General features: G+C 49.2%; 2 protein-coding genes across 3 annotated transcripts in view; one reads left to right on the top strand and one right to left on the bottom strand.

Annotated features, from left to right (window-relative positions):
- Window positions 1-27,883, bottom strand: part of TSPEAR (thrombospondin type laminin G domain and EAR repeats) — a 319,882-nt gene that overhangs the window by 101,537 nt on the left and 190,462 nt on the right. The window lies entirely within an intron of this gene.
- LOC119529744 (keratin-associated protein 10-12-like) lies at window positions 9,701-10,606 on the top strand. 2 transcript variants are annotated; one of them, XM_037830425.1, is made up of 2 exons: window positions 9,701-9,836; window positions 9,957-10,606. In XM_037830425.1, the coding sequence occupies exons 1-2, from the start codon at window positions 9,701-9,703 to the stop codon at window positions 10,604-10,606; spliced, it is 786 nt and encodes a 261-aa protein (XP_037686353.1). The 2 variants fall into 2 exon arrangements, with proteins under 2 accessions (XP_037686353.1, XP_037686344.1); XM_037830416.1 differs by having other exon boundaries at window positions 9,701-9,837; window positions 9,943-10,606.

Here is a 27,883-nt window from a genome sequence, read left to right as displayed (position 1 = left end):
GGCGAGCAGAGCAGGTGATCCAGGTGAGTTTATTGCGGCTGCTGGCAGGTGGGAAGCCAGGGTCAATGTTGGGGAGCACAGAGAACGGTGGGGTGAGGGGGTGGTAGGAGACCCAGAAGGCAGGTGCAGGTGGGTGCCCGGGAGGCAGGAGCCTCAGGGAGCAGTGGGGCCGGGCGGGTTCCTGGGAGTGGGGGGGAGTGGGGTGTTGGCAAAGGTCACTTCAGGACATGGAGCCGTGGCGGTGCCCGTCCTCAGGTGGGGTCAGCCGTCCAACGTGGTCAGGTCAGGCTGACAGATGGCTGTGAGGGGCTCACTGGGCAGCATCTGGAGCCCGGCTGGCCCTGGGGCACGTGCCCGGTCAGCAGCAGGACGTCCGGGCCAGGGAGGGGCCGCAGCAGGCCAGGCGGGGGCACGTGGGCCGGCAGAGGAGGGACACGCAGGAGGCCGGGCGGCAGCAGCTGGGCTGGCAGGAGGAGGCGGGGGCACAGCAGGAGGAGGTGGGCACGCAGCAGGCGGGCTTGCACACGGGGCGGCAGAGGAGGGACACGCAGGAGAAGGGTCTGCAGCACACGGGCTTGCAGCAGACGGGCACACAGCAGGACGTGCAGGGGGAGGACGTGCAGCAAGCAGGCTGGCAGCTAGACTGCTGGCTGCAGGGCTCACAGGAGCTGGTGCAGATTGATTGACAGGGGCTGGGCCCACAGCTCACTGGGGTGCAGATGAGGGTCAGACGGGGCTGGGGTACAACAGGTGGGGGCACAGCAAGGGGTCTCACAGCAGGTGGAGGTACAGCATGTGGGGATGCAGCAGGTGGAGTTACAGCAGGTGGGGGCGCAGTAGTTGGGGGCACAGCAGCTGGGGGCGCAGCAGGGGGGCTCGCAGCAGCTCTCGGGGCAGTCGTCCACCTGCCAGGAGGGGTCCGAGGAGGAGTCGCAGGAACCGGGCAGGCAGACCCGGCGGCCGTAGCTCACGTGGCTGGAGCAGACGGACATGGTGGATGCAGCCACGGTGGGGGAGGGGCAGGAGGTGAGCCGGGAGGTGTGTGTGAGTGTGAGTGTGTGGGTGAGTGAGTGAGGTGCTCTTGGGGCTTTTATCCCCCTCCCTGGCTTGTTTGTCCGACAGGAGAGTCCCCAAGCCACCTTTCCTTGTTGTTGGACCCACATTAGGGATATTTTTTCTCTGCCATGTGACAATGCCCAGCTCGTAAATCTCCTGCCTGTGGTGCCCTCGGTCGCCATCCCCTTCTGAGGACCCCAGGAGCAGGAGTGGAGGCGGCAGTGGGAGTGGGTCTCCGCCATCCTCCTGGGCTGGGATCCTCCCGCCCCCGGCCCCCCGGCCCGCTGGGTCAATCACCTGAGTTGGCGTGCGGCCAGCACCTCCTCTGCGGTCTTGCGTGGTAGTCCTCACGCCCCAGCCAGCGTGCCATTCCCACCCCCCCGACACACACACCAGTGCCCCGGGGGGAGGCAGGGCTGCTGCCAGCTCGAGTGGGAGGACCCAGCGTCCAGCAGACGGAGCGACTTGCCCAGGACACAAAGCCTGCGCCTGCACCTCCTGGGGCGGCCCTGACGGACGGAGTGGCCTAATGAGAGGAACGCATCCCTCGCGGCTCTGGAGGCTGGAAACCCTAACTCCAGGCGTCAGCAGGGCCACACTCCCCCGGAGACTCCAGGGAAGGCACCTCCCTTCTCTCCTCCTTCTGGGGTGACCAGCCTTGGGGCCCCCGGGCTCAGGGCAGAACCCTGCAGTCACAGCTGTGCCCCGGCCATCCTCTCCGTGTGCATCTGAGCCCAGGCTGCCCTCTCGGACGAGGACACCGGTCATATTGGGTGGGGCCCACAACCTCGTTTAAAAGTCATGACTATTTCCAGATACTATCACATTCACAGGCACTGGGGATTTGGACCTGGATTCAAAGCACAACAGTCTATCCTTTGGGCCCCTAAAGTTCCTATTCTTCCCATGTGCAAAATACATTCTTCCTATCCAAACTTCCCCCAAATCTTAACCCATTCCAGCACCAATTCTCAGTCCAAAATCTCATCTAACTATAATCAACTCAAAAGTCCCAAATCTCATCTTTTAACTTGGGTATGGGGGTGACTGAGTATTAGCCAGTTGGAGACCAAATTCCTCTCCATCTCTGGGCCTATGAAACCTAGAAAACAAACTGTTCACTTCCGAAATACAGTGGTGGGACAGGCATGCTATTTTCATTCTGAAAGAGAGAAAATGGAAGGAGGAAATGGGTCACTGGTCTAAAGCAAGTTCACAACCTCAATCACAGCTAAGCAAGACAAAATCCATCAGGTTCAGGCCTGGGGTCAGTCCTCTGTGGCTTGCTGCCTTGTCCTCTGGGCCCTGAGCTCAACCTCTTGGCCCAAGATGGTGGCCTGGTCCTCTCTGGTCTCTGCATCTCTCTCTTTCTTCCAGATAGGAGGTGTTTCTGCTGGAAATAAAGATCTTGAAAACTTGCCAGTCCCCCATGCATTGCACAGGATTCCGAGCCATCCGACAGAAGGTTCCTCCACAGATATTTCCTGGAGAATCCCAAATCTATTCCCAGTTTCTGCTGAGATGGTTGATTGAATCCATGAGTGACACACCTAGTCTCTTTAGCAGAAGTTTATCCAGCCACACCCTTGGCTGTGTTTCCAGAGCACACAACTTGGATGTGCTGAGAATTTCCAAATCATCTAGTGCTGGTTCCTTTGTGCTTAACAGTTCTTTCTTCAATTTATCTAATTCCTCTTACATTTTACCATAAACAATAAGGAGAACCCAAGCCACACCTTCCACTCTTTGTTTGGCAATCTCAAACTCATCACTTAAAAGTTCTACTTTTCACCCAATGATAGAACATAATTCTGCTTTGTAACAGCTTTTCTCTCCCACTTTATGACAAGGATCACCTTTTCTTCAGCATCTAATGACATTTCCCTCACTTCTACCTAGGATTTCACCAGAATTGCCTTTAGCATCTACATTTCTAACAAAAGTCTCTTTGAAGCAACTTAGCTTTTTCTATCAAGTATCTCAAAATGCTTTCAGCCTCCACCCATTACCCAATTCCAACGCCGTCTCCCCCTTTTCCACTACCAGTTCCAGCAGTCTCCAGCACTCCCCCTCCAGGACCACATTTGTATTTGTTTCCTCAGATGCCACAACCTGGGAGGCCTCAAGCAACAGATTCATTCCTCACCGTTCTGGAATCCAGAAGGCCGAGATTGGGTGGTGACTGGGGAATCTAATCAACCCTCACAGAGAATTTTATATCAGAAGGACACTGCCGTCCTTGTGGACAGGAAAGTGTGGGGGAAGAGTGACCCCAGGGTGGACTGTGGGTGGAGGGACCTCCCTGCACCAGGAGGGCACAGCCACTGCCCTGGTGCTCAGAGCGCGTGGGGGCACCTCCCACGTGGGCCTGGAGGACACAGCAGCGGGTCGCAGAAAACTGCTCTCAAGCCTTAAAATCCAACGGATTTTTCCCTGCTGGGTTGCCAGTTTGCTTCAGACCAGTAGCCCCTTTCTTCCTTCCAGTTCCTCCATTCTGGAATGGAAATCAATCCAATGCCTGCCCCACTGTTGTATTTATAAAGCATATAACTTCTTTTCAAAGTTTTGCAGGTCCACAGATGGGGAGGAATTTCCCCCAGGATGGACCTTACCCATAACTGATTTAGATGAGATCTTGAGCTCCTCATTCTTTCCTGCATTTCTGTGTTTCAGTCATCCTGCCTGAGAAAATTGTCCTTGATATTTACTTTAGTGTGGATCTGCTGGTGTTGGATTTGCTCAGTTTTTGTTTGTTTGTCAGTGGTTTTTCCCCCTCTATCTTTGAAGGGTTTTCTTGCTAGGTTAGTATTCCAGGTTTGAAGTTATTTTCTACTAGCATGTTAAAAACGCCATTCCTTTAGCTTCTTTTTTTTAAATTTTATTTTGAAATAAATTCAAAGTTATAGGAACAGTTGCAAAAACAATACAAACCCCATACACAGAACTCCAGCATACCCTGACCCCACTCCCCCGATACCCCGATCCACCAACTTTAACATCCTGTCACAGCACCATTTCTCTTTCCCTCCCTCCCTCCCTCCCCCCCGTCGATCATCCATCAGCTATTGCTCTGTCTTCTGAACATATGAGAGCTAGCTGCACACATCCTTGAACAAACACTATAATTCACATACACAATTCCCATGAACAAAAACATTCTTTTCTGCAATCCCATTAAGTGCAGCTAAGAAGTTCAAGAAATTCAACATTGATACAAAGCTTACATTCTATATTTCCTTTTTTTTTTCTTATGTCTCAACTGTGTCCCTTTGAGCCTCCTGTCCTCCATCCTCAGATCCCATCCAGGATCACCCTTGGCATTCAATTGTCATCTATTTAGAGTTTTTTTTTTTTTCAATTGTGGGAACATATATACAGCCTAAATCTTCCCATTCCAACCCCTCCCTAGCATTCCATTAGTGGGATTAATCACATTTAGAATGTTGTAATGCTATCACCTTCCCACCATCCATTACTAGAAATTTCCCTTCACCTCAAACAGCAACCCTACACTCATTTCTTAACTCCCCATTGCCTCTTCCCCCACTTCTCATAACCCATACTCTACTTTTCATCTCTATGGTCATATTCTCTGACAATTTCTTTGTGTTTACTGTGGAGCTTAAAATTAACCTCTTATATACATAAAAATCTTGTTTTTCTTTGATACCAACTTAACTTCAATAGGACACATAAACTATGTTCCTATACTCCTCCATTCCCCCACCTTTATATAGTTCATCAAAAATTACATATTTTACATTGAGTCCAAAACCACTGATTTGTCATTAGAGTTTGTGTATTTTATATCATGTAGGAAGTAAATAGTGGAGTTACAAATAAAAAATATTGACTTCTATTTGTATTCCATTGTGGTTGGAGAATGTGCTTTGAATATATTCAATTGTTTTTTTTTTTTTTTTCCTTAATTTATTGAGTCTTGTTTTATGTCCCAGCATATGGTCAATTCTGGAGAAAGATCTGTGATCACTAGAGAAAAATGTGTGTCCTGGTGATTTGGGATGTAAGGTTCTATATACGTCTGTTAAAATTCTCTATATCTCTCCTTTCTTTGTTTCTCTGTTGGTAGGGCTCCTTTTAGTATCTGAAGTAGGGCAAGTCTTTTATCAGCAAAATCTCTCAGCATTTGTTTATCTGTGAAAAATTTAAGCTCTCCCTCAAATTTGAAGGAGAGTTTTGCTGGATAAAGTATTCTTGGTTGGAAATTTTTCTCTCTCAGAATTTTAAATATGTCATGCCACTGCCTTCTCGCCTCCATGGTGGCCGCTGAGTAGTCACTACTTAGTCTTATGTTGTTTCCTTTGTATGTGGTGAATTGCTTTTCTCTTGCTGCTTTCAGAACTTGCTGCTTCTCTTCAGTATTTGACAGTGTAATCAGAATATGACTCAGAGTGGGTTTATTTGGATTTATTCTATTTGGAGTTCGCTGGGCATTTATGCTTTGTGTATTTATATTGTGTAGAAGGTTTGGGAAGTTTCCCCCAACAATTTCTTTGAATACTCTTTCTAGACCTTTACCCTTCTCTTCCCCTTCTGGGACACCAGTGAGTCTTAAATTTGGATGTTTTATTTTATCTATCATATCCCTAAGATCCATTTTGATTTTTTCTATTTTTTTTCCCCATTCTTTCTTTTGTTCTTTCATTTTCCGATCTGTGGTCCTCAAGGATGCTGAGTCGTTGTTCACCTTCCTCTAATCTTGTATTATGAGTATCCAGAGTCTTTTTAATTTGGCCTACAGTTTCTTTTATTTCCATAAGATCATCTATTTTTTTATTTACTCTTGCAATTTCTTCTTTATGCTCTTCTAGGGTCTTCTTTATGTCCTTTATATCCTGTGCCATGTTCTTTTTCATGTCCTTTATATCCTGTGCCATGCTCTCATTCTTTGATTGTAGTCCTTTGATTAATTGTACCAAGTACTGTGTCTCTTCTGATCTTTTGATTTGGGTATTTGGGTTTGAGTTCTCCATATCATCTGGTTTTATGATATGCTTTAAGATTTTCTGTTGTTTTTGGCCTCTTGGCATTTGCTTTGCTTGATAGGGTTCTTTCAAGTTGTAAAAAATACCAGACTAATTTTTCAGAACTACAACTTGGTGGCATACACTTTCTCTAACTAACCAGCAGATGGCGTCTGCGAGTCACCTATACCCCTCAAGTCAGTTCTCCTCAACTTTGTCTTTGTGGTGTGTGGGGAAATGATTCTTTTGGGGTTCAGTTGGAGAACTCAGTTTGGGTGTGTTTTTGGTGCTGTCCACCCTGAATGTGGGGCGTGTGTCTGGGTGGTTAGGGAGGCAGGGCAGCTTTAATAATCAAACCTCCCGGGTGTTCCTGGAGATTCAAGGCTGTTGCAAGACTCTAAGCCTTCATTTCAGTTTTGCCCCAGATTTTCTCTGCCGCTGATCCACAAGTCACCGGCATTGACGTAGCATCCCTGGGTTTTCCAAGCGGGCCCCCCTTCTCAGCTGTGATCTTCCAGGACCTCTGCTGAGGGAATGCTGTGCTATGTCACAAGTGCGCGCCGGCCCTCAAGGGAAGCCCCAGGCCGCTGGGCCATGCAGGGGCGCTCCCAGCCTGATGTAAAGGTGGCTGAATGGGGCATCTTAACCCCCCCCTTTTCGCACAGCTCTGCCTTCCCAGCTCTGGGACAGCTAGCTGTGTATGCACCCAAAGCCACCGTCCATGGCCGATATTGTGGTGTGTGCGCAGTGCCATGGGATACACTCCCCGTCACACTGGGTTTCCTGGCACAGCTCTGGCTGTGGGTATGGCCCAGGGCAGGAGTGTTTCCAGCCTGCCAGGGAGCCTGCTGCAAGCAGCGTAGTTTCTTTCTCCTTTTGGCTCTCCCCTCTGCCCCCCTGGCCCTGAGGGAATCAGCAGCGTTCTATCCTCCACGCCAGACACCGAGAGGTTCGCACAGCCCACTCCTGCTGTGCTTCACTGCACGGTTCTCCCCGTTGTGACTGCAGCTGCTCCTGGGTTTTTGTTTTTGTTTTTTAAAGAACTAGTCCATCTCCAAACACCAACCCCCGGTATCTCCACACCACAGCATGGCCGCGGGACTTTCAGCAGACTCACTCACTTGTTTCAGAATGCAGACCCCCGGTTTCACCAAGTGCATGGTCCCTGTGGTTTTAGCAGACCTTGTCCAGCTGGTGCATTGCTGAAACTGGTGTTCTGGGTCACTTTCTGGTTTTTATCTAGTATTTTTCATGGAGGTGTTTTTTTGCCCTGTCTCACCTAGCCACAATCTTAGGTTCTCTCTCCCTTTAGCTGCTTGCTTTCATTGTTTCCATTGGGAAATCCAGTATTGCTGCATCTTTGCATTAATGGTTTTATTTTCTTACTTTGATTGCTTTCAAGAAATTGTCTTTGCTTCATTATGATATGCCTAGGTGTGGCTTCACTAGTATTTTTTATCTTGAGGTTTGTAACATTTCTTGAATATGTAGCTTAAGCATTTCATTAATTTTGGAAAATTCTTTACAACTATCTTTTCAACCATTTCCCCATTCTCATCATCTGACTCGAGGCTGGGAGGCAGTTTGTGTAAGGGAAGGTCTACTGGACTGGTTCCCCCTCCTGGAGCTTAGCTCTCCAGGGTCCCAACAGAGCCATTCCTCCTCGGCTCGTCTGAACCCTGAATTTTGTCTTTTTGGGAGACTGAACACTCTGCTTGGCATTTCTTCTTGCCTTCTTTACATCTCCCCCATATAGCATGAGAATTTGGCCAATGCCCCAAGGGGCCAGCCTCCAAAACTGGGCCCTTGTAAGTGTCCCCCATCTGCCTGGGTCTCAGCCCCACAATGCCTTGCTGCTTAGCAGTTACAGCTCCAGAGTAAATTTCCAAATCCAAGACACTGCCAGAAGTCCCCCGGCTTCTCTGCACCCTAGTTGTGGCCCTCGCCCTGTTTTGTCCCCCTCCCACCCACCCTAGATTCAGTAATTGCCCTTCAAGCACAGAATTTGCAGAATGCTGGCCCACCCCTCTGAGCCCCTATCTCCAGTATTTTGGCCCCTCAATTCTTAGTTCCATCAGTAGCTCTCTAACACCTTCAGACAGTGATTTTTGTGTTTTATCCAGCTTTCTTTTCAAGCTGTTCTCTGCAGAGGTATCTGTGCAACACAAGCTTTGTCCTCACAGATGGAAGCAGATATCCATTATTTTTTATTCTAATTTGCTTCCAGTCACATCCTTGGCTCCTGTACCTCCAGACGGACAGGAGCTGAGCACAGACCAGGCTTGACTCTAAACTACTTTTATAATTCAAAACAAAAAGAAAGGAAATGCTGCCCACAGTTTAATTAAATTCCTAGAATCCTGAAGCTGGTGTCCTTTTGTATATTCCCTGGGAGCTGAGAAGCCTGGGCTGAGAGCCCTAGACAAACAGCAGCCAGGGAAGGGAGAGGGCTGTGGCTCCGAGCCTCTCCTGGCCGCCCGGCTGCAGGTACCGCCCCCCTGGTCCCCACGGACCCCCGGCTGCAGGTGCCGCCCCCCTGGTCCCCGCGGCTGGACCCCGCCCTCCACCGCCAGCAGCTGAGCACACAGCAGCCACCTCGGGCCACTCCCTGTCCTCCGCTCCCGGGCGCTGGGTGCCCGGCCCAGCAAGGGGGCTCGCTGTGGTGAATGAACCCACTCTTGGGGCGTCAAGGGACAGATGGGATTTGAAAACTGTTTATCTGACCAACATGGCCAAAAGCACCTGTGGGCCAATCGGACATTATTTGTGGGGGAAATGGGGATGCTCTGGTGACTCTCAGGCTCTAGCTTGGGTGACCCGAGGAATTGTTCGATTGACAATAAAGAACGTACACAGGAAAGACAAAGCAACGATGGCTGGGTTTTGTCTCTTATTGACTTGCGGGAAGCTGTGTTCGTTGTGGGGGAGAGGAGACGTGGGCTCTGTTTGCGATGCTGCCTTCGAGCATCGGGGCAAATGCAAGTGGAGAGGGGAAGATGGTGGCCAGGGGCCACCTATGGTGTGAGTACTGCACAGCGGGGACCCTCACTGTCCCCACGGGGAAACGTGGTCCCTGGCCACCGGCCCCAGGTGTCTGCCACCTGCTCTCACACCCTCTTGGGGTCTGCTCACCACATGGAGAGGGCTGGTGAGCTGCGGCCAGCCTTACTCCCACATGCCCCTGCTCTCATTCTCGTTCGCCGGCAGCCCAGACACACCCCGAGCCCCAGGAGCCGTGCACAGGGCCCTTCCCGCTTGTGAGCAGGGATGGCTGGGATGAGGGTGATGGATTTCCCGTGCAGCCAGCCCAGCCCACCCTGACATCAGAGATACCCTGTTTGCAGCCACACACCCACTCCATCTCGATTTTGTGTTCCAGAGCCAAACACAGGTCAGGGTGCGTCATCAGAGGCCCACACACAAGCTGGAGTTTTACGGGCTGAACAACATCACATGGAAACTAAACACTGTGGTGGCACCAGTGAGAGTTCTTCAGGCACCAAACATCAACAAGGAAGGGTCTCATGTTGCCTCCGTCAGGACAACACAAGCTAGGATGGGGTATAAAAGCCCGGACGTCGCAGAGGACCTCACACAGGCACCCACTCACTCCTCACCTCCTCACAGCTCACATTCTCCGCCCAGCCACCTCCACCACCATGTCTGTCTGCTCCAGCGACGTGAGCTACAGCAGCCGGGTCTGCCTGCCCGGTTCCTGCGACTCCTGCCTGGACCCCTCCTGGCAGGTGGACGACTGCCCAGAGAGCTGCTGTGAGCCCCCCTGCTGTGCCCCCAGCTGCTGTGCCCGCACCTGCTGTAACTCCTCCTGCTGTGTCCCCACTTGCTGCACACCCAGCTGCTGCGCCCCATCCCGCTGTGCTCCTACCTGCTGTGCCCCCACCTGCTGTGCCCCAGCCCCCTGCCTGACCCTCATCTGCACCCCAGTGAGCTGTGGGCCCAGCCCCTGCCAATCAGTCTGCACCAGCTCTTGTGAGTCTCACTGCCAGCAGTCTAGCTGCCAGCCTGCTTGCTGCACATCCTCCTCCTGCACATCCTGCTGTGTGCCCGTCTGCTGCAAGCCTGTCTGCTCTGTGCCCATCTGCTGTGGGGTCTCCCCCTGCCAGGACACTTCCTGCTGCCAGCAATCTAGCTGCCAGCCTGCTTGCTGCACATCCTCCCCCTGCACGTCCTGCTGTGTGCCCGTCTGCTGCAAGCCTATCTGCTCTGTGCCCACCTGCTGTGGGGATTCCTCCTGCCAGGACACTTCCTGCTGCCAGCAGTCTAGCTGCCAGCCTGCTTGCTGCACATCCTCCCCCTGCACATCCTGCTGTGTGCCCGTCTGCTGCAAGCCCGTCTGCTGCAGACCCTCCTCCTGCGTGTCCCTCCTCTGCCGCCCCGTGTGCAAGCCTGCCTGCTGCGTGCCCCCCTCCTCCTGCTGTGCCCCCACCTCCTCCTGCCAGCCCAGCTGCTGCCGCCCGGCCTCCTGCGTGTCCCTCCTCTGCCGGCCCGCGTGCCCCCGCCTGGCCTGCTGCGGCCCTGCCTCAGCCAAGAAGTCCAGCTGCTGACCATCTTCCCGAGCTCCCCTAACACTTGAGTTCTCGCTGCCCATCTAGATTCTGCACCAACTGCCCAGACACCTGTCCCACCCCTCCCCGTGCCCCTGCAGCAGCACTGGGGCTCACCTGGCCACCCACTGTGCACTCCTGCTTCTCTGGACCCCTCACCCATTTATCTGAGTCCTGACTTTCCCCTAATTGACGTGCCCTGCCCTCCCAGCCTCAGGGTGGGCAGTGACCCCAGCAGAGCCAGTGGGGCCCGCCCAGGCCTTGGACCCTGTGTGCAATGACGCAAGGGAGGGAAACGATCAGCCCCGGCTTCCCCCCTGCACCTCTCAGGCCCCCACGTAGCTTCTGCCGCTGGACCCGGCTGTGCCCCGGCCCCCGTGCCCAGGCCTGCCTCGCTTCCTCTGGTTTTCCCCTCGACTTGGTGAGCCGCGCTATGCCCTAACAATAAACTCCTCTTCTGATGAATTTTGCTGGAATTCATTTTTGTTGTTTACAATCAAAGACTCCCATCTGACAACCCCCATCGTGGGGGACCCTGGGCAGCTCCCCAAATGCCCCCAACTCCTGCACGTGGGAGGTGACAGAAAGGCCCACTGTCCTGTCCACATGGTGCCCAAGGGGGCCCTTCTTCACAGACACAGAGGAGGCGCCTCCCTCGGAGAAGCCTGAGCCCTCCACCCTGTGAGTCAGAACTGGCTCCTCCCCTGGAGCGGGGACCCCGAGTGTCCCGGACCTGACCGTCCGTGGGAGCCCTCGTGGGGTTCTGCGGTGTTCCTGCTGGGTGGCATCTGGGGGCAGCGTGTGTGGGGGAGATGCCCAGGTGGTCTCCACACACACCTGGCCGAGACAAGAAGCAGGTGCAGGAGTTGCACCCACATGGCAGGTGGGGCAAGGCCGGTGTGGAGCCGTTGTCTGCCCCTTCGCAGAGTCTGACGGTGGCCTGAATTTACCCCATCACCAGGGACAATGACACCTTCGTCCACACTCCCCCTCCTCCCTTCTCCACAGGCGTCGTAATGCTCTTGGCGAAATGAAGGATTCTTATACGAATTCCAAGAGCAGGAATCGTAAAGAAAATACTGAACAATTGAATGCAGCGAGACAGAAGAATTGTGAACAAAACACTACTCCACAGACAAGGTTGTGGCCGAGCCATTCTGGGAGCGGAAACTGCGAGGTGCCACGGTGGAGGCGCCCGGGTGATGGTACCACGCGCAGCCAGGGCCACAGGACGCGTCCCCGACAACCGAAGGAGCACGGAGTGAGGTCTGCCACCCCCACCCACGGCATGTGAGGGCCGCGTGCGGCCGCCTGCTCTCTCCCTGCTGCTGGGTCCCTGGAGCCCGGGTGTGCCGGAAGGGGGTCCACGAGCAGAGGACGGCCCCTGCCCTGGACGGGGACACCCAGAGCAGACAAGGCTTTACAGGCTTCAGGGGCCAAGATTTTGGTTCCTGCTGGTTTCTGTAACTGGCCTGGATTACCTTCACTGATACCTGTAAATCACACCTTAATAACATTGATTTTTTTTTAATGTCACCATTGAGAGAAGGACAAGCCAAGCCCCAGACTCGGACGGGTTCCTCGTGATATACACGTGCCCTGGAGTGCTGGAGCTGCTGGCCCCGCAGGGAGAACTGATCGGGCACTCCCTTCCCAGGCTTCACAGCTTAAATTCTGCTCTTGTGGGAGAATAGTTACACATGGAAACCAGCAGATGCTTCAAATCCCAGAGTTTTTGTTTACTTTTCAACATTTATCAGCACACAATTGCATATGTCCAAGAAAAGACTCATATCCAGAATATATAATATCTACAAGTTAATGAGAAATAAAAATAAACCTATTTGTAAAAGAAATTAGCAAATTACACCTTACTAAAAACAATATCCAAATGGTTATTGATTTGCTTTGACCGGTCTTTGCAAATTGGGGGTATCCAGGATTGCAAATTAATACAATGGTGGATAAAGTTTCAAAAGACAGATTGACAATATCACATGCTGTCAAGGATATAGTGCACCTGGAATTCACTGAAATGACCAGTGGGAATGTAAATTTTCAGAGAAACCACTAAACTAAACACGCCCCCATCACATGATGCAGCGATTCCATTTTGGGGTGTGCACTGAAGAGAAATGAGTAAATACAGCCACGCTCCAAAATGCACAAGGGGGTTACAGCCACATGTTTAACATTATCCCAAAGCTGGAAACCACCCACGTTGCCATCATTAGGAGGGAGCACGGTAGAGAGAGCCGAGCTGGGGGAGAGTCACACGCTGGTCTGTGACAGGGTGATAAAAAGGATGGACCACTGACGCCGTTTCTCTCACTCTGGTGCTCCCCAGGGATAGCGTGCTGACCATGAGGAGCCAGAAGGAAAAGAGGACACAGCACAGGGGAGAGAAGGCAGCAGAGGTGCCTCTTCTCAGAGGAGAAGGGAGGACTGAGGAGCAGCCCAGGGGAAAGGTCAGGATTCTGGAAATGTTCTGCACCTTCCACAAAATACTCAGGGAAAATCTTTCCAACCCAGAAGACTACACACAGCTAAACTGTTGCTAAAGTAAAAGAGCAAAATGAGGTGTTTTTAGTCATACTACGTCTCAAAAATTTATCTTTCAGGTACCCATTCTCAGAAAGCTACTGGAGGATGTGCTCCACCAAAATAAGGGTATAAGCCCAGAAAGAAGAAAAAACATTCAGGAAACGAGGCAAAAGATGAAGAAAAATTCAAAGATGGTAGGGAAGGGAGAGCCAGGAAGACAACTGCCACCAGTGCAAGGGGAGGACCACACAGATGGCTCAGGAAAGAGGGCCCTTGAGAGGTTTCCAAAAATAAATGAAGCCAACAGATAACTAATACACTTGACCCTCTGGAGTGGAGCTTGGGGACCAATTAGTCGGAGAGCTTGGGGATGATTTAGTGACAGGCACACAGACAAACAAGCAAACAAACAAAAGAAGTGGTTGTGAACGCCAAGACAGAAAGATAAACAAAAACAAGAAGTGCACGAGGAAGTTAATTAAATATGGCTCCACCACAGAAAGCAGGCTGTGAACCATGTCCACTCGGTGGAAATAATACAATTCTGAATCCCAGTTTATCCAAACATTGGGGTCTCAGTGCCTGGGGAGGGGGGAGGAGAAACTGTGTGCCACGGCCTCTTGCTCCGCACAGGAAACCAGCTACAGTAACTGAAGTGGAAACCGCAGGGAGCAGCAGGGCCTGCATGTTAGCGACGGGAGGGGCAGAGGGGAGCTGGGGACCCCGTCCCAGGAGGGAAGCGGCGTCGGGAGGAGCAGTGGGCGCTCTGCCCGCTTGGAGAGGGAGCAGCCAGCGAGACGCAGTTAAAGCGTCCGGGTCATGTGCTGGTGCTAGCACCCCCAAACCAAGACTCTCCCCAAAGATAAACAACCGAAGAGACATCGAGAGGCCGAGACGATCCAGATGCATCCAACCCAGGACCCACCCAGCCCACAGCTCGGCCGACAGACCCCAGGGCCCCAGAGTTTGCTTGCAAGGTGCAACCAACGGGCACCCGGCCACGCCCAGAGAGCCCCAGGCCTGCGGCAGGCACACCTCACAGCCCCAAACAAATCAGGGTGCTCTGAGCACGCTCCGGGCAGGAACAAGGAAAGGGAAGGCCCGTGGCGCCTCCACTAGCAAAACACACCAGGGAGGGGTATAAAAGCCTCGGGGACCAGAGCACCTCACACACACACTCACACACACACTCACACACTCCTCTCAGCTCCCCACCCCCAGCCCCCAAACCCCACCATGGCTGACACCTGCTGCTCCAGGACCTGTGTTATTGCTGCGTCCACTGTGTCCGTCTGCTCCAGCAACGGGAGCTGTGGCAGCCGGGTCTGCCTGCCCAGCACCTGCACTGACCCCTCCTGGCGGGTAGATGACTGCCAAGAGAGCTGCTGCGAGCCCCCCTGCTGTGCCCCCACCTGCTGTGTCCCCACCTGCTCTGTCCCCACCTGCTGCGCCCCCACCTGTTGCACCCCAGCCCCCTGCCTGACCCTCATCTGCACCCCAGTGAGCTGTGGGCCAAGCCCCTGCCGATCAGTCTGCACCAGCTCCTGTGAGCCCTGCAGCCAGCAGTCTAGCTGCCAGCCTGCTTGCTGCACATCATCCCCCTGCACATCCTGCTGTGTGCCTGTCTGCTGCAAGCCCGTCTGCTCTGTGCCCATCTGCTGTGGGGTTTCCCCCTGCCAGGACACTTCCTGCTGCCAACAGTCTAGCTGCCAGCCTGCTTGCTGCACGTCCTCCCCCTGCACGTCCTGCTGTGTGCCCATCTGCTGCAAGCCTGTGTGCTGCACACCCTCCTCCTGTGTGTCCCTCCTCTGCCGCCCCGTGTGCAAGCCTGCCTGCTGTGTCCCCACCTCCTCCAGCTGTGCCCCCACCTCCTCCTGCCAGCACAGCTGCTGCCGCCCGGCCTCCTACGTGTCCCTCCTCTGCCGGTCTGCATGTCCCCACCTGGCCTGCTGTGGCCCCTCCCTGGCCCGGACGTCCTGCTGCTGACCAGGCATGTGTCCCTCCACCCCCAGGGCCAGCCGGGCTCCCACTACCTCTGTAGGCAGGTGACTTGTGATCTGCCCGGCTCTTCCCTGACCGCTCTCAGTCAGGCCCATGGTCAGTTTATTCCAGACCCTCCCTGCTGCTCAGTTCACCCTGACCCAGGCTTCTGGTTCCAGCACCAGCTTCTCTCTCCTCCTCCCGCCTGGTTCATGCTGATGACTTGCTTGGTGAATCTAATAGGCACAGGTTCCCCAGCTGGTCTGTGTGTGCTTCAGACCTGGCACAGACCTCCACCTGCTGTATCCCCACCTGCTGCTCTCCCACCTGCTTTGTCTCCACCTGCTGCCAGTCCTCCTATTACACCCCGACCTGCTGCAAGTCTACCTGCTGCATCCCTACCTGCTGCCAGTCTACCTGCTGTGCCCCCACCTGCTGCCAGTCCACCTTCTGCATCCCAGCCCCCTGCCTGACCCTTGTCTGTGTTCCAGTGAACTGCCAGCCTGCTTGCTGCACATCCTTCCCTGCCAGCAGAACTGTTGTCTGTCTGCTGCAAACCTTCTGGCTGCATTTCCTCCATCTATCTCCCCCATCTGTCCATCTGGTCAGTTCACAACTTCAGGTCAGTTTTGCTTGTCCTGAGCATGAATAAAATCACCTCTGCTTCTCATTGGCTTTCTGTGCTGACTTGGGCACACCTGGATTTGGAGAAAGGGGCAGGAGTGAGGCCTGATCCAGGCCTCTGGGGGGTTGGTCCCTCAAATCTTCTTTACATCTCCAGATTTTGGAGAACTCTGGGGGCTTCTTCCCCATGACACCTGGAAAACTCCTGCCCCCTTCATGCTGTGGGTTTGGCTGTCCGCCACCCCCTGGTCCTGTGATATTTCAGAAGATTTTTTCAATGTCAAATCCACAAGGACAACACCTGGGGCCCACACAGAAGAGCCCCACTCTACCTGCAAAGATGGAGATTTTTTGGGTGGGGCTGCAGATGTTTAAGGAAATCTCTGTCAAGTCACTAGCTGACCACTAAGCCAAAGTAACAAAGACTTCAGTGACCATACACAACAAAGAATACAGTCTTTGTAAAATAGTTTAGAAAGATCCACTAAACAAGGAACTACAACCCATAATAAGCAGCAACAACAAACCCTGGGGAAGGGGAAGAATCTCCATTCAAGAATTATCACAACATACTGTTTTAAAAGTCCAATTTTCAATATAAAATTACATGCATGCAAAGAAATGAGGAAGTATGGCCCATTAAGAGAAAAAAAAATAGAAACCGTCCCTGAAGAGGCTCAGATCTTGAACCTAAATGACAAAGACTTTAATCAATTGTCTTAAATATGCTCAAAGAGCTAAAGGAAACTAGGGTAATTATGTCCCACTAAATAAACAACATCAATAAAGGGATAGAAATAATATAGAGGAAGCAAGTAGAAATTGTGGAGATGAAAAGTTCAATAACTGCAAATAAAAATTCACTAGATGGGCTCAATAGCATATTTGAGCAGGCCAAAGAAAGATTCAATGAACTTGAAGACAGACCGGGCGAAATTTTCCAGTCTGAGGAAAAAATGAAATAAAGAAAAGAACGAAGAGACACGAACAGACCTGAGACTGCAAGTCACCACCAAGCACAGCACACATGCACAATGGGTGTCTCAGAGGAGAAGGGAGGGGAAGGGGTATAAAGGATATTTGAAGAGAGAATGGCTGAAAACTTTTCAAATTTGGTGAAAGACGTGAACCTCACATCCAAGACGCCCAATGAACCCCAAGCAGGAAAAATGCAAAGAGAGCCACACCGGGACACAGCATAACCAAACTGCTGAAAGAGAGGGAGAATCTTGAAAGCAGCAAGAGAAGTGACTCTTCACATACCAGGGCTCCTCAATAGATTAGCAGCAGGTTTCTCATAAGAAACAATGAAGCCCAAAAGGCAGTAGGATGACATTTAAAGTGCTTTAAAAAATAAAACAGTCAACCAAGAATTCTATATCCAGCAAAACTATCCTTTAAAAAGCAGATATTTCCAGACATACAAAAGTTTAGGGAGCTTGTCACTAGTAGACCTGCCATACAGAGTATGCTATAGGGAGGCCCCAGGAGGAAATGAAAGGACACCAGGTAGTAACTTGGAGCCATGTGAAAAACTGAAGAAAACCAGCAGAGGTAACTACATAGTTAAATATAAAATCAGTATTATTGTACTTTTAGTTTGTAACTCCTTTTTTGTTTTCTACATGATTTTAAAGACAAATGCATAAAACTGTGATTATAAATCCATGTGAATGGGAACATGATGCATAAAGATACAATTTGTGACAATAACAACAAATAGAGTGAGAGATAAAGCTGTAGAGAAGCAGAGGTTTTTTATACTATTGAAGCAAATTGGCATTAATTCAAACTAGGTTGTTATAAATTTAAGAGAGTAAATGCATCCTCATGGTAACCACTAAGAAATTTACTTAAAAATATGCAGAAAAGGAAATGTGAAGAGAGTCCAAATGGTATATTACCACCACCCCCCACCCACACCCCACCAAAAAATAATTACACAAAACAGAAGGCAGTAATGGCTGAATTGAGGATCAGAAAAAGCTATAAGATGTATAGAAAACAAACAGCAAATTGTCAGAAGTCCTTCCTTATCAGTAATTACTTTTAAATGTAAATAAGTTAAACTCTCCAATTAAAATACATAGATTGGCAATATGGATTAAAGACAAAACACGATCCAACTGTATACTGTCTAGAGACTCACTTTATATCCAAAGACACAAAGAGGTTGAAAATGAAAGAATGGAAAAAGATATTTTATGAAAATAGTAAGCAAAAGAGAGCTAAAATGGCTTTATCAAAACAGATAAAATAGTCTTTAAGTAAAAAATTGTTAATAAGAAACAAAGACATTATTCATTGATAAAATGATCAATCTACCAAGAAGATATTACGATTATAAACATATATGAATCTAACTACAGAGCCTCAAAATACATTAAGCAAAAATGGACAGAATTGCAGGGAGAAATAGATGTTCTACAAAAACAGACGGACAGTTCAATACCTCACTTTCTTTAATGGATAGAAAAACTAGACAAAGTTCAATCCATAAATAGAGGTCTTGAACAACCTATAAACCAAAGAGACTCGACAAATATACACAACATATGCCACCCAACAACAGCAGAACACACAGTCTTCTCAAGTACACATGGAACATTCTCCAAAGTAGCCCATATAGTAGGCCACAAAGCAAGTCTCAGTAAATTTTAAAAGATTGAAATCATACAAAATATCTTCTTTCAACAAAAATGGAAGGAAACCAGAAATCAGTAACAGAAGGAACACTGGAAAAATCCATAAATACATGGAAATTAAACAATTTACTCAAACAATGAATGGTTCAAAGAAAAAAAAAATCACATAGGATTTTCGAAAATACTTTAAAATGAATGAAAACAAAACACAACATTCAAAAACTGTGAAAGATGCAGCAAATCAGTGTGCAAAAGGAAATGTATAGCTATAATTCTCTACATTAAAAAAAGAGAAAGATCTCAAATCAATAACCTAAATTATAAGTTAAAGTACTATAAAAAAAAAAAGAGCAAACTAAACCCAAAGCTAGCAGCAGGAAAGATATTAGATTAGAGCAGAGATTAGAGAATAGAAAAACAATGGAGATGCTCAAAGAAACCTAAATTTGGTTATTTGAAAAGTTCAACAAAACTGACAAACCCCTAACTAGACTAAGAAAAAAAAAAAAGAGTGAAGACAAATTACTAAATTCTCAAATGGAAGTGGAAACATTACTACTGCCTTTAAAGAAATAAAAAGGATCACAAGAGAAGACCATGGGCAATTATGCCAAGTTAGATAACTTAGATGAAATAGACAAACTCCCAGAAAAACCCAAACAAGTAAAGTTAACCCAAGAAGAAATTGAAAATCTGAATGGATCTTAGTAAGAAAAGAGATTCAGTCAGTAATCAAAAATCTCCCAACAAAGAATAACCCAGAACCATATTGTTTTGCAGCTGAATTCTACCCAACATTGAAATAAGAATGGCCATCAATCCTTCTCAAACTCTTCTAAAATACAGAAGAGGAGGAAACACTTCCTAACTCGTTCCATGAGGCCAGTTTTAGCCTGATACCAAAGCCAGACAAATACATCAAGGAAAAAAAAATTGCAGAACAACATCCCTTATGAATATAGATGCAAATCGCCTCAACAAAAAACCTAGAAAACTGAATCCTGCTGCATATTGAAAGGATTGTACAATATGAATAAGTGGGATTTATCCAAGGAATGCAAGGGTAATTCAACACGTAAAAAACAATCAACATAACGCAACACATTAATAGGAGTGACAGAAAACCACACAATTATCTCAAAAAAACATTAAAAACATTTGACAAAATCCAACACTCTTTCATGATAAAAACAATCAACAAATTAGGAATAGAAGGGAACTTCCTCAACAAGATAAAGGGTATCTATGAAAAACCCACAGCTGACATCACACTTGATACTGGAAGACTGCCCACTTTCACCCTAAGGCCGGGAATAAGACAAGAGTGCCTTCTTCCACCACTACTATCCACACTGTACTGGAAGTTTAGACAGAGAATAAGCAAGAAAAAAGAAATAAGATGCATCCAAATTGGAAAGCAAGATGTAAAACTATCTCTATTTGCAGATAACATATATATAGCGAAATTCCAGATCAACACACAAAAATCAGTTGTATTTCTACAGAGTAGTAATGAAAAATCTGAAAAGGAACTTAAGACATTTCCATTTACAATAACAAAGAAAAGAATAAAATACCTAGGAATAAATTTAACCAAGGAGGTGAAATGCTTGTACACCAAAAATTACAAAACTTTGCTGAAATAAATTAAAGAAGACCTAAATAAATGGAAAGACATACCATGCTCATGAATTGGAAGTCTTAATATTCCAAGATGGCAATATTCCCTAAAGCCATCTACAGAATCAATGCAATCCCTATCAAAATCCCAAAGGCCTTTTTTGCAGAAATGGACATATTGATCCTAAAATTCATATGGAATTGCAAAGGACCTTGAATAGCCAAAACAATCTCGAAAAAAGAAGAACAAAGTTGTAGGCCTCACACTTCATATTTTCAACACATGACAAAGCAATATTAATTAAAACAGTGTGGGGCTGTCATAAGGATAGACATATAGCTCAGTGGAATAGGATTGAGAGTCTAGAAATAAACCCATGTGTCGATGGTCAACTGATTTTTGACAAAAGGGCCAAGACCATTAAATGAGTAAATAATAGTCTCTGTGAAAAAAGTGCTAGGACAACTGGATATCCATATGCAAAAGGATGAAGTTGGATTCTTACCTCACACCATATGCAAAAAAAACTCAAAACAGATCAAAGAACTAAATGTAAGAGCTAAAACTATAAAACTCTTAGAAGAAAACCGAGGTAAATCTTCATGACCTTATTAGATTTTGACAACAGTTTTTTAGATATGACAACATAATCACAAGCAACAAAAGAAAATTAACATAAATTGGACTTCATTAAAATTAAAAACATTTGTGCATCAAAGGATACTATCAAGAAAACAAAAAGGTAATTCATATAATGGGAGAACATATTTGCAAGTCATATGTCTGAGAGGTTGTAGTATCCAGAATATAAAAATAACTCTTACAAATGAACTACAAAAATACAAGCAATCAAATTAAAATATGGGCAAATACCTCAAGTAGACATTTCTCCAAAGAAGTTACATAAATAGCCAACAAAGTGCATGAAAAGATGCTCAACATCATTGGTCATTAGGGAAATGCAAATCAAAACAACAATGAGTAGCACTTTGCACCCACTAGGATGGCTATAGCAAATATTTTTATGAAATGCAAAATAACAAGTGTTGGCAAGGAAGTGGAGAAATTAGCTCCTTCGTTACTGCTTTAAATGTAAAACAGGGATATGCTGATATAAAAACGGTGCAGCTGCTGTGGAAAATAGCTTGATGTTCTTCAAAGTGGTAAACACAGACTCACCATTTGTCCCAGCCATTCTACCCTTAGGTATAGACCCAAAAGAACTGAAAACAGGTGTTCAAACAAAAACATGTACAGGAACATTCCTGCAGCTCTATTCACACTGGAAACAACTCCTAAACCCATCCACTGATGAACGGATGAACACAGGGCGGTACAGCCATGCGATGGAACATTAGACACAAGCAGAAATGAAGTAGCCACATATACTGCAACACGGGGTGGGGGGCGGACCGTGAGACATGGTTTCTCTTCGGGATGATAAAAAGGCATCACAAGATAGTGGTGATAGCTGCAGAACACTGTGAATGTTCTAAATGCCACTGAACTGTACCCTTTAAAATGGATAAAATGGTAAATTTGATATTATGTGTATTTGGCCACAACACCAAAAAAAGCATCTGCTGAGGATTTCTAAGTGTGAGGCCCCAAGCTCAGCAGCACTGGGTATTATCACTATTTTAAATCTTGGCTGACCTCACCGGTGGGAGATTTACATTTCAATTTGCAAAACTTCAATTATTAAGGAGCTCAAGTAGCTTTTCATATGCTTATTGGCCATTTGAATTTTCCTTTGAATTTTGTATTCGATTCTTCTGTATCTCATCCTGTCTGGGTCGTAAGGACTCTTTGTTTTCATAGCAACCCTTCCTCTATTATGTTTGTTGCAAATATTTTCTAGCAGTTCATCATTTTCAATTCATATTTGGAAAATATCCCCTTCGGGTCGGATTGGCCCTGCATTGCCAACCACTGACCTGAGGCGGAGGGTCTCAGCCCCGTGCTCCCACCAGGAACGCCTCAGGTGACCTGACCCCGTCTCGGAGAACTTGTGTGGGTTCCTTGGGAAGTTTAGGAATCACCCACATCCCACCCTTTCTCCATCAACATTCCTCTAAGGCATTTTACGTCTCGGCGGCAGCTTTCGATGGACTTCTTTTTCCCAGCTTGTGGGGAGGGGGCTGCTTTGCCCCGCTGGTCACCCCAGCCCCAGGGAGCACAGACACGGGACCCCGGGACCACCACGGCGGCGGGTGACTGGGTCTCCTGGGGGGACAATCACATCAGCCGGAAATAATAGAAATTCCTACCTCGGTTCAATTTCCTGGCTTGTGGCTTTGATCAGGTCCTCAGCATGCCACCATAAAGTAAGGTTTTGCAGAAGAAGATGGAAAAGTACTTAAAAATTGCTAAGACTCTTTATCAGAAATAGCTGTTCGATTTTATCAAATGCTTCCACCGAGAGGACCGTTTATCCTCTTCTTTATTCAATCTGTCAGTGTTGGGAATTGCAGGAGCAGGCTTCCCTGGCCCCTCCCCGGGCTTCCCTGGCCCCTCCCCCGGGCCTCCCTGGCCCCATCCCCTGGTTTCCTGCATTGAACCGGTTCAGCTGCAGGTGGATATTTCTCCCTCCCGCCAGTCCAAACCTTGCGGCGATCTTCCTGATCTCCCGGGCCTGTAATTGTGCTTCTCGCGTCCCCTGTCTGCTGCAAGCCTGTCTGCTCCATGCCTGCCTCCTGCGTGTCCCTCCTCTGCCAGACCGCGTGCCCCCTCCCAGCCTGCCGCGTCCCGCTCCAGCCCAGACGTCTTCCTGCTAACCACTCCTGATTCCATCCAGGGTCCTTCCCCCTCCAGAGACATCTCCTCCTTGCCCAGTCCCTGACCTCGGGGACCTGGGGTGCTCACAGGCCCCTGACGCAGGCTGCCCAGGTGCGGCTCCGCACTCTGCAGGTCTGTCTTGCCTGGGCAGTGATGCCACCTCTGAGCCTAATAAAACCACCTCTGTCCACCCTGGCCTTCTGTCTGTCTGTGGACACCATGGTGCTGGCCATTCCGAATGCCACAAGCCTGCCTTCCACAGACCCCCCAGGACCTCCATCCCAGCCCGTGTCCCCGGGAAAGCTGCCCAGCCAAGCCCCCAAGACCTTTTCGGGGAGGCCGCCTCTGGAGCCAAGGCAGGGGTCTTGGGACAAAGAGAACCCTGCCTGAGGCCAGGGGTCTCTGAGCCACACTCACCCCCAGCACTGGCTCTGCCCCTACCCAGCGGCCTCGCCCAGCTGGTTGCCCCCAGGGAGCCCAGCCCATGGTCTGCAGTGACCGTCCAGCAGCCTGGACACTCCGGCCTTTGCTCCGGCTCCCCTACAGCCACCATGACGCTGGGAGAGGACCTCCATGCAGGGCAGCGGGCGGACGCCTTGGTCCGGGAGCCACCGGCCTTGGGCTGGCTCAGGCCCATTCCTCAGGCCATGGGCAGGGGTACAAATGAGGTGAGATTAACAGGCCTGACTGACCAAGGAGGCCCTGGGCACCTCCCCTGGAGCTGGGGGTGGGGTCTCTGGCTGGCTCCTGAATCCATGTTCCTGGACTCTGATCCACTGGAGACAACCGCTGCGTGAGAGCTCCAAACCCTGCTTCCTGGGACAGGTTCCTGGAGTCCCCTGGCCATGTCCCCTTCCATCCTCACTGGACAGAGACCTCCGAGGAGTGCACCTGCACTGGTGGGAGACCCTGGGCCCCAAGGTGGGGCTCATGTCACTGACACAGACCCTGCTCTGTGGGACCCCCATGTATCCCAGAGCCCCTTCCGAATGCCCACCTGGCTTCTGCCCACCACCCTCCATCCTGGAGCTCAGACTTGGAGAGCCACCGTGCTCCGCCAAGCGCCCAGATCCAACCCGTTGCCTGCCCGAGTGAATGGACGTGTGCAAGCAGACGCCGGAGGATGCAACCCAGTTGCCGGGTAGACATACGGGGACAGCGCAACCCTTCCTTGGAGGTCTCCTCCCCTCGCTCACTCCCCCCACCACCCCCCACTGCACGCGAGCAGAACCACGCACCACTGTGGGGACACCTGCCTCCTGGCCCCCCTCCCAAGCGGGGCACCCAGGTGAGGTGGCAGGGGCTGCGCCGGGCTCACAGGCCTCAGCGTCCTTGCCGAGGGTTAAGAAAGTAAAATGAAATGGAAAGGGCACATTTTGTAAAGGAAGATGAGGCGTGCATGCCCTGGAGGTGGCATGGCTGTCGGCTCTCTCTCGGACACCCAGAGATTTATGTCTGTTCTTTTTAATCACTTGCTCTTCTGCGGAACCTGCCCTGCCAGTGCCCAGTCAAACATTCCAGGAGCCCAAAGCGGTGCCCTCCAGTGAGGGCTGGGCTTGGACTTGGATCCCAGGAACAGGTGTGGCTGAAGCAGTGACAAGGTGAAAGGTGGGGACAGCCACGGGCCGGCCAGAGGCCCAGGAGAAGGGAGCCACGAGAAGGGCGTGGACGCAGAGCCTCAAATAAAGGACATGAGGAAGCATCCTGGTGCCCGTGGGATGAGGCTGGGACTGAGACAGCCGTGCAGGCAGCAGGATTCGGGGGCAGAGTGCGGGATACTGATTACGTGCTTCAACTTGGCGGGCCTGGGCTGGGGGACCTGATCAGCCCCTGGGGAGGGTGGTGGGCACGGGCGACAGCGCCCTCCGCAGCCCCCCGGGCCTGGGAAAGTGAGGCCGGAGGCAGGCCCCATTTCCTCACCCAAAATACCACTGTTAGGGGAGGCTTGCCGGAGGGAACCGCCTTTTCCCCACCCCCTTATCTTGCCCGGACACTCCCCGTTGCCAGTGCAACTCCCATCACCACCAGTGCGCATACATTGTTGCCAGACACCGTTACCGGAGCAACTCTCGCCCCTTTTCAATCAACCTCCGCGCCCTCTCAGAACCAATCCAAGCCTTTAACCTCTACAGCTACCCCGCCCTCTAAACGCCCGATATAAGCTTGTATTCTCCCCTAATAAACTCTCTTGGCTTCTTCACCCTAAAAGAACCGTGTCCCGCCTGTTCCTTTCTCGCCGCCCTCCATACTTTGCACGCCTACGCCGGGGTCCGGGCCCAGTCCCCCGCCTCGCCCTTGCCTCCGGGAAAGAGCCCCCGCTGCCGGTACCCTCCAAGCAATCCTGAGAGCCTAGGATTTGGCAACCGGCCGCCACCTCCCCCCCCCCAGACGAGTCAACTGCGACCGCAGCAGAGGAAATTGTGATATGTGCACTAGGGCTTCTCCCAGGAAGCATGAAATACCTCAGACCCCTGTCCCTCCCTGTCACCCCAAACACCAGCGTTGCCAGGGCCCAGTTCCCCGCGAGGTCAGGTGCTAGGGACGTGATGATACTGAGCCATGTGCCACCAGGAGACCCAAGTTCACCATCAGCAACTGCCCTCCTCCCCAGACAACCTAGCTTTTCTCAGCATTTGTGCATCTGTGAAAATGGGCTTCAAGGGACCTCAAACAGTGGCTGACTTTGAAAAGAGGTCAGACCGTGACTGTTTAAAAAGCAAAGCACCATGAAAATTATGTAGTACTAGAGATGTTGTTAACCTTCTTATTCCCCTAAAGCACCACAAAATTGTTCAGTTCGGAAGAGTGAGTTAAGAGCACGGTTCTTTCATACCCTTAAATAGTTGCCATTGAAAGGATATTTTAAAAATTATAAGAAAAATGACATCAAGACAGTATAGAAGCAAGAAGTGGGTGGGGGGCATAGCAGAATCCTGTATAAATTCATAAGAAGGAGAAACAGATGGGAATGGATTTGCATATAAATTGGAGCAGAAAGAAGTAGGAGCCCAAAGCCCAAGAATTAAGCAAACTAACCCTGACGAGCAGCCCTTATCTGATGTCCAATGAAACAGATTGTTGGAGAAATGGTGGAAAATTTAAAAATTCAAGCAGACATCATCAGCAATAGTGAAGAATGTTTGTTGTTCATATCACAAGATAAAATCAAGGTGCTATGAAAAAGAAATAATCAGATAGTAATGTTTGAAAATTAAAAACATGATTGTGGAAATAACTAAATAAATTAGAGGCCAAATAGAATAGAAATGGCTAAGATAAAACTGTGGTTTGAAAGATAAAATCAATAAAATCTCCCGGAAAAGAGAACAAGGCATAACCTTCAAGGAAACTGAGAGAAAAATTAATGGATATGAACAGTATTCCAGAAGATCTGATATCAAATAAGAGTGTCATTTAAATGAAATCATTTAAAAAAATACAAAAACATTTCCCTGAAATTAACCCACACATTGAAAAGCCCAGTGAGTTCCAATCATATTTAAAAAAAAAAAAAAAAAGAGCCACACCTCGAAACAAAAGGAGAAACACTAGACAGAGACAATAAACGGCCGGCATCGGCCTCTCGTCAGCAATGCAGGGCGCCACGGGGAAGTGCGGGCCTGTCGGCACGGTGACGAGGAAACGATGGTTTAAAAACAGAGTTCCGTACCTGGTCAAACGATCATACAAGGGCGAGGACAAAACTGACACATTTCCCAGACATATGAGGAATCTTAAGACATAAAACCCACCTTCATACGTGAGCTTGATCTTTTGCCATGGAAAGAATGAAAATGGAGGAACTCCAGATTACAGAATGAAATACAAGAACAGTGGCATCTGGGTGTGTCCTAGAAGAATCAGAGGAAGTTAGGAAGAGGGGGGAGGCTGTGCCGGGCTGCAGGAGAGGATGACAGTCTCCGCAGGGGTCAAACGCCCCGTAACTTCTCTTGTTGGAAGAACCTCAGGGAGGACAGAGAGGAGCAGGTGACGGTTCTGTTGCCTGTGGCCTTGAAGACGGGGGAGACATGACCCTTACACGGAGCACAGGCGCGATTGCTGGGCCACCAAGGACAAACTACAAAAACAGAACATACAGGCTGGAAGTAGACTGTGGACCTAAGTACCCAGGAGCTTCTCCATCTGTTAGATTTGCCACAAAAATCAATTTGAACGGGATAAACAGTTCCAATGGGACGGCGGCTGCAGGGAGCCTACCAGCGCTAGCGAAGTGGCAAAACCCGCACAGCATTCAAGTTGTGCTTCAAGAGCTAAGACATCTATTGATGTCCAAAGAAAATATGAAGCTTCCACAACCACCAGAAGGACAAACACACAACAGTGGATTTTAGTGGGTCTCAAATTTGTCCGAAATCAACAGTCTTCTACCCATGCCAATGTCTTGATTAAGTATCACAATGCAGAATTCCCACACATTACGTAAAAGAATTCCAGCTGGTAAACATGACCCGGACATTTGTAAGAATGTATTTAATAGGAGGAAAAATGCAGCACAATCCTTTTTTCTCTGATTTCAGGCACTGTCATTTAAGCATACACCCGAAGTACTCAAAATAGAGTTCAGGTTTACAAGATGAAAGCATGGCAAGAAGCATGAGATTGCTGTGGAAGGATATGTGTGTCTGAAAACTAATTTCAAGAGGGAAAAACATGAATGGCATGATTTATCCACTTGCTTAGTGAAAGAGCTCCAGTTTAAATTGCTTAAAGTAGCAAATACAGTGATTATTGTTGCAAACTGCGTTAATTTTTTAAAGCATTCTGGGTGCTGACTACTAGTAGTATCAAAAATATGTTCAGGATTATTTTGATACCTGTATTTATAATTTAAAAAGTTGGGGGGGTGCCAATGAATTTCTTTAAAAAGCTGTTCCTGTGCAACATGTAACAGACATGGTAAATACTTTTTTACAGTCTCTGTTTAACAAACCACGCATTTAAATTTAAGTGAAACCAACAAAAAGGAAATTGGGTGTATGAATATGATTCTGAGAATAAAGCTAGTCTTAAAATGTAAATAAATGTGGGAAGTGGCCCCCAAATAAAAAGAGAAGGGAGCTGATC

This window comes from Choloepus didactylus, chromosome 1, assembly GCF_015220235.1.
Source record: "Choloepus didactylus isolate mChoDid1 chromosome 1, mChoDid1.pri, whole genome shotgun sequence".
Lineage (NCBI taxonomy): Eukaryota > Metazoa > Chordata > Mammalia > Pilosa > Megalonychidae > Choloepus > Choloepus didactylus.
This window is presented reverse-complemented; position numbering and strand designations above follow the sequence as displayed.

Excerpts from the sequence above, each read along its gene's own strand:
- LOC119529744 (XM_037830416.1), top strand. The coding sequence starts at position 9,701 with ATGTCTGTCTGCTCCAGCGACGTGAGCTACAGCAGCCGGGTCTGCCTG. Across the intron at positions 9,838-9,942 it reads CCCCCCTGCTGTGCCCCCAG|CTGCTGTGCCCCAGCCCCCT; the intron begins CTGCTGTGCCCG and ends CTGTGCCCCCAC.